This window comes from Saccostrea echinata, unplaced genomic scaffold (assembly GCF_033153115.1).
Source record: "Saccostrea echinata isolate AGI-Se365-2 ecotype Australia unplaced genomic scaffold, CSIRO_AGI_Sech_v1 ptg000054l, whole genome shotgun sequence".
NCBI lineage: Eukaryota > Metazoa > Mollusca > Bivalvia > Ostreida > Ostreidae > Saccostrea > Saccostrea echinata.
The window spans coordinates 1423512-1430597 of NW_026889803.1; the positions used below are offsets into that span (position 1 = coordinate 1423512).

At 35.9% G+C, this 7086-nt stretch overlaps 1 protein-coding gene across 1 annotated transcript; it reads right to left on the minus strand.

Annotated features, from left to right (window-relative positions):
* Positions 1–3083: 3083 nt before the first annotated feature.
* LOC133171589 (transmembrane emp24 domain-containing protein 6-like) lies at positions 3084–6741 on the minus strand. The gene is made up of 4 exons (XM_061306370.1): positions 6487–6741; positions 5022–5139; positions 3744–3889; positions 3084–3361 (listed from the first exon to the last, which is right to left on the minus strand). The coding sequence occupies exons 1-4, from the start codon at positions 6703–6705 to the stop codon at positions 3128–3130; spliced, it is 717 nt and encodes a 238-aa protein (XP_061162354.1). The 5' UTR covers positions 6706–6741; the 3' UTR covers positions 3084–3127.
* Between the last annotated feature and the right edge of the window lie 345 nt (positions 6742–7086).

Here is a 7086-nt window from a genome sequence, read left to right on the forward strand (position 1 = left end):
TCAAAACAGTACTGTAAAAGAAATAGCGTTTAATTTTTTTTTACAGACGAACAAACAGACGGACACCTTGCTAATACATAAGTACTTCTGGTCTCTGACTAGCAGAGCTAAAACACAAGAAAATATCCTGGTTTTCTGCATTCCACGTTATAGTTTCATGAATTTTCCTAGTACTTTCTGTAAAACTTGATCCAAGGAAAATCGGATAAGATTTCATACCCTATCTTTGATATGCATTTACAAAATGAAGTTGCAAAGCCAAAGAACAAAAGACCCATCCTGAGTCACAATGGTCCTGTTGATCTTCATCAGCAGATTGTTTCCCTATATATTCCTGTATAAAAATTTGATCGCCTATTGAGGCCCTACCCTACCCCCGTAGGTCATGATTTGAATAAACTTGAATTTTACAGTGCCTGGGGATGCTTCCATATCGAAATGATAATATGACTCATCGTGCCTTTGATGTCCTTGAGAAGATTTTAAAAGTTGTTTTTTTTTCCTTTATATTTTTAAGTTAAATTTAGTCCAACCAATTATTGGTACTGATATTTGCTTCATCTTTGCAAGCCCCGACTTTAACGAGTGGGGGTTTGGGCTCCTGTGACACTGGATGGTTGTGTTCCACAGGCGGATCCAAGATCACGAGATAGAAAAAAAAAGATCCTTTGATGATGTCTGTCCCGGTGGTTCTGCAGTCGTTGATGATAAACTTTAGTTGCAGTACCAAAAGGATTGCAGAATGAAGATGTAATGATTATTAGTACATTATAATAGGGAGCGTAAGATCCTATACATCATCATTGCTTTTGCTGCCTGTCTGTGTTGTGGAAGGGATTCTCATCCCAGTTGTTGAATTATAAATGTGACACTGCTGGTAGTCGGTAAGCACATATCATGCAGCCCTGTGCTGTAAACACTTCGTTCATGTTGCTCTGGGTACAGGGTGTCAATTACTGTAGTACAGGCATAGTCCAATTGGTGGTCGGACCACTGAGATACAACACATCTCCTCGGTTTTTCGAAGACAGGATGGAAGGTTCCGTCGGAGAAAGTCTGTGTTGGAGTTAACCTTCTTAGACACCTGGTCTATGCAGTGGTTACAGATGAGATTCTCAGTCACTCCAACGTGCTACAGTGTAGCATTTGGCCCTTTTGGTCGGACTCGAGACAGATTACTTCAAAATTATAGGGGTTAAATGCCATTAACCAGTTAGCTTCCCATTCTTGAAGATTGTTCAGGCCGTGTTGTATGAAATTGAAATTCCGTCATGTCTTCCACATTGCTGTTCCTCAATTATATAAACAAAGAATACAACGGGTCCATCAGAGCCCTTTGTTGTACTCCGGATATTATACTGGTGCTGATTCCGACATCACGCCTTCAACGGCCACTGGCTGAATTCTGTTGTTTAGGTATGAGTCAACCCAAGACAAGTGAGGCACTTAGGGTCATTGATTCCATAGTGATGTAGTTTTTTTAGCCTGGTGCTGATACACTTTATGCCTTAAAGAAGTGAAGGAGCACAACTTCAGTATGGAAGTAATCGTCTGTCCATTCGCTTTGTCTTGAATGATAAGGATAAGTTCAGATCTTGGATAAGTTCGGATTCGAAGGATAGTGATTTTCGGAAGACATGCTGCACGCCTGACAAGATGTTGTGCTGGTCGAAAAACTGCATGATGGAGCTGTCTATAACTTAATTGTTCTAAGACTGCAACACACCGAAGTTCGAAACACTGGGCGATAGTTGGATGGTTTGCTCTTGTCTTCCTTGAAAATCTATGCTATTGTCGCTTTCTTCCAGTCTGTTCGGGTTTTGTACAGGTGTAGTGAGACCTGAGACAAATGTGAGTGCGGGTGTGATTTTCCTGGTCATTTTCTTGAGTAAGCGGGTGAGCACCTCATCCGGACCGCTGGCTTTAAGCGGGGTCAGTCTTGATAGCAGCTGACGGATATGGGCTGCAGGTCTTGAATGGGTACCAAGATCAGGAAGTACTGAATTACCCTCTACAGAAAAAAAAACAGAAAATTTACTCAGAATGTCCACCTTATCCTTTGGATCAACTCTTGGAATTCTACTTTTCTTGAGTGGTGAGATGCCACTGCTGTCTCATTTCTGGTCTTTAACTAAGGTAAACAACTACTTGCTGCATTTATCACCACTAACTACTAGTATTTTCTCTATGTAGGAATCAAAGGCCTACCCTCTGTTTGACATAACTTCTATGTGTCGCGGTAGTGCTGTCAGTTTGTGCGTTTAATAACTATGAACTTCCTGAAAGTTTTTTTTCCGCCGGGATACTAGTAACTACATATATCTGCATGATCTGTTGCACCATGATCGGTAACACCGATGAGATGTGATATTGATCAGCACATTTTTCTTGAGTATTCAGGTACCTTGAGTTGAAAAACACCCAGAATCAATCAACTGGTGAGTCGATGCTGTGCATTGTTTTTTCTATGCACTGAGAATAAAAGGTGGGCGAGGAACTAGTATTTGCTTAAAATGCATTAAGGCCTGCCTTTTTTCACAGGATTTGTCTCACTGGTTTCTGTCTAGCTGGTACAATATTTGTGTCAATCATACGACATCATAATCACTGTAGAGATTAATAAAGGTCAGATGCACAAAAACAAGTTTATATCAATTTTATTGGCAGTGTTTCTTGTCGTGACATGTTAAGTTGAACTCGATGAAATATAAAAAACATATGAATATAAACAAGAACTTAAATACGATCAAATTAATCAATAATGAAACAAATCAATCAATACATCCATCAAATATTTTATATATCATTAACAGCAAAGTTCTCTATATTGACTCAAAACAACAAATTTGAGCGAATTTTATTCGGAATAAATGCCCATAATACCCGGTAGACATATCAATCAATAAAATGTCTTAATCTGGTTAACATGAACCATTGATGGAGTGCATTTCGATACAACTAATCTAGAAATGTACACAATGCCATGAATTTCACATTTTGAATAAGATTGGCAATGTCGACTTGGGCATACATATTATATATGATCTATACTTATTTAAAAAATAAATGGATGACATGTTTAGTTAACCGGCTTTACAAACAAATGGTGGTGAAATCTGACGATATATCAGGCTCTTGGCTTTGACGTTGGAGTCACACTTTGCACTCGGAATAATCTCCTTAAACAAAATACTTGGAATACTCCTGTGAAAAGAACAACACACATTTGGAAAATGGACCAATACATGACGTATTTGTTATTTCCGGTCACGAGATACCAATCCTTTATGACGTGCATCCGGCTCTCTGTTTGATGGAGTTTCATTTGCTCTATAGATGTTTGGACTCCAGCCAATGCACCCTTGATGAATAAAGACTTCTTATAAATATGAATATGTACCAGAAATGTTTCTAGTTTATATGTTTTAAACATTTCGAACTTTTGATAATGCTTTTCATTCCAGAAATTGGCACTGTAAGTTCTTTGAAATATTTATTGCCAGAACAAAGTATTTCTTAATGTATTAAAAATCTCTTTCCTGAAGATTTTTTTTCGATCAAAAGAAGATATATTTATTCCTGAAGATACATTTCTTGCTTTTTGAAAGATACACAAAGTGACATGCATTTAAGAAAATTTATGGATACATAAAAAAATTGAAAGATCTTTGAAAAATTAATTGGGCTTTTGCAAAGAATTTTCAACCTAGCGATCATGGTAGATTTTAAGTATAAGTATTTACCGTAAAATTGTTAACAGAGGCACTGACACTCTGAATCTCCTCTAGATATTTCGTCCATTCCTCTGTAACGTACGTCACGATGTAAATGTATACCAGCTTTCCAGCGAATCTACTGGCGGTATTGTCGAAACAAAGTTGATATGCACCTTAAAGAAGATATGTTTGTGAAACACTGATGCCCCCGTATGGCAACTTATAGTGAAAGTTAAACTTTCTCATATGCAAATCAAATATGTTGGTACCCAAAGTAAGGTCTTGTCTCGAGGAATATACTTGTGAAATGTGAAAGCCCTCGCAGCAACTATTGAAAAGATATGGAAAGGTTGAAGTTTTTCAAAAGTAAGTCAAACATCAAAGTCAAATGGTTAAAATTAATGGTGTCCAAGGAAAGGCTTCTCACAAGAAATGCACATGTGAAATATGAAAGCCCTAGCCAACCATTCAAAAGTTATGGCCAAGTTTAAAGTTTTTCAAAAGTAGACTCCAAGGTAAAGGTCAAATTTGTTGGTATCCAAAGTAAGGTCTTGTCACAATGATTACATATGTGAAGTATGAAAACCTTAGCACCAACTGTTCAAAAGTAATGGTCAGGGTTAAAGTTTTCCAAAAGTAGGTCAAACTCCAAGGCCAAGGTCAATGGGCTATAATTTTTGGTATTCAAAGGAAGGTCTTGTCACAAGAAATTCAAAAATTATAACCAAGGTTAAGGTTGGGTAAAATTATGCAAAACTGGGACAAACTCAAAGGTCAAGCTCAAAAGGTCAAACGCGTTGGTACCCAAAGAAAGGTCTTGTCACAAGGAATACACAGGTGAAATATGAAAGCCATAGCTCCAGCCAATCAAATGTTATGGGCAAGGTTCAAGTTTTTGTGGACAAACAGACAAGCAGACAGATGAACAGACAGGGCAAAAACTACGTGTCCCCGAAATTTCGAATTCGGATCGGGGGCATAAAAATGCAGAATTATTTCAAGATTGTGTTACATAAAATACATTCGATAAATGAAAGTTTATTAATTCCGAATAAACAGTATTTCAGGTACCTTCTTTTAATTCCCTCTCTATGGAGAAAACTTAAGACGGTACCCTGTTTTAAAAACAAAATGCAGAATATCAAACATCCAGTTACTTGAAACAAGTACTAAAACTTCGTCGGATACCCACGAGTGATCTCGTCTTTTAGTTATCATAAGTAATAAGTAGCCGAGATCACCCGTGGGTATCCGACGATACTACATAAAAGGCTTTCAAAGCTTATTGCAATTTTGATGATTTACCATACATCACCGCTACATGGTCTATTTTGCCGTCTGTTTGATAGGGTAAATGTTGAATGATTTGATAGTGAGGATCGATCAACACCACGTTTATGGACCTATCTCCTCCCCGTAAAACCTGAAATATAACATCACATGGGATAGTCATCCTCTAGATATTGATATTACGTAATTTGTATTTCAATGTAAAACATAATACGGAAATATTTTCTTATAAGTAAACTTTGTTTTAAAGACAATGTACTGTCTTTAAAAAAAATCATAAATATTATTTTTATTCATATTTCAGGTAAAAATTGCTTCACTAACATCAAAAATTCACAAAGAACAGAAAATATTTTTCAGAAAAGTTGCAATTTGCAAATTATTTTTATGTAATCAGTGGCGGATCCAGAAATTTCATAACGGGGGGTGGGGCAGTAGAAGGAAGAGGGGCTGCAAAGTCTGCAGTCTGGGGGCTGCAACGCCCTAGTGGGGGACTGACGAATTCTTACAAATAAGAGGTGTTTTTCCCTTGATTTTAGGAAAATGGACATATAACTTCTACATACATGTAAAAATAATTTAAATGAGGGGGGGGGGGCGCTGGCGCTGGATCCTCCTTTGGTAATGGCACATTATCCCTTCTGTAATTGAAAAGTTTAAGAATCTTTGCTTTTTTAAAAAATGATATTGAGGTGTCAGGTCTTTTCACGTTTTTCCTAACAGAAGTATCTGCAATATGAATAATTGCATAGATTTTTGAAATACACGAAATTGTACAAATCTTTAAATCTTTAAGAAGTCTTATAGGAAAGATATGGAACCAACCTTAATGGTGTTGATGACCAACGTCATTAAACCTGAAAATTCTTACACTTTTTCATAATGAATACAGCAGGATCATGTACTAAATACGGTATTAAAAACAAATTCAAAAAATATTTTAAAAGTTTTAATGTTAATTAATGTTTAAAATGGATAAGTTAAAATATTTAAAATATACGAAAGTAGTAAAAAAAAACCAGGTACCTGAGCCATCATGATCACCTCTTGCCCTGGCATACATGTGAAAGTCACACAACTTTTGAATGATAATCTGATAATTTGATGGAGACTATACTTCCTCTTGTAACCCAAGTTATTTCTCATACATTTATATTATTTGTAAAGCTAATACTTCTGTTAGTTCATGATTCTTACCTAATTCAAGTTTTATTTATCCATTTTGTTAATTTTGAGAGATCATTATAGTGTTACAATTCTATTAGAGATACCACAATTAGCTACATAAACTCAGGTAACGTTGATAAATACACCTGACAACCAAAGAACTTTATCTAAGATATAAGATTTCTTGTTACTAGTGATTTTTACTTAAGCTCTTACGTAAAATTTCACACACACATTACATTTCTTAATTCATAATACATGTAGATCTATATCATTGACCAAAAATCGCTTTTTTCTGAAAATGAGATTTTACCTCAAATTGGACGTATAAATTGGCTCCTTGAGCCACCTTCTGTACAAAACATTCCTCTTTCCCTGCCTTTACGTCGACTTTGAATTCATGCTGAGTTCCAGGAAGTGCATCGAAATCGAATTCAAAGTTTGGAAGACTCCCTCCAAGTTTTTCTGGCAATGACACTTGATAGAAACAGAGTAAGTAAACTAGACGTAAAGAATTTGTGGACAGCGCCATGTTTTCCACGTGTTTCTTGTACAGAACTGATAAGATATGCCATCACTTTTAGAATATTTCTTAACATTGCTTTATTTATGGTGACAAAATAATAGCTTTTAAAAATAAATTCTTTCTTATATAAGTTCAGCAACGCTAAAAAAAGTAAACAGGAATATCCTTAAAGATTTTAATGAAGTACAGTTTTCGTTTAAAATACTACATGTATTATGCATTAAATTTCCGATACGAAGTACCACGGACTTGCTTGCACCAATTCATCATATTTCTACTTTAAATCCATTCATTACTTTCAAATGAAAGTACAATAAACAACAACACACTATTTGGACAAAGCAACGACACGTAGCAGCTTTATTGTATAATGTACATATAACATGT

Bases quoted from the DNA above. Each gene is read 5' to 3' on its own strand.
- LOC133171589 (XM_061306370.1), bottom strand. From the start codon at position 6,705: ATGGCGCTGTCCACAAATTCTTTACGTCTAGTTTACTTACTCTGTTTC. The intron at 3,890-5,021 runs GTAAATCATCAA...ATCTTCTTTAAG, and splicing joins CCATGTAGCGGTGATGTATG to GTGCATATCAACTTTGTTTC. The intron at 3,362-3,743 runs GTAAATACTTAT...TTATTCATCAAG, and splicing joins CCTCTGTTAACAATTTTACG to GGTGCATTGGCTGGAGTCCA.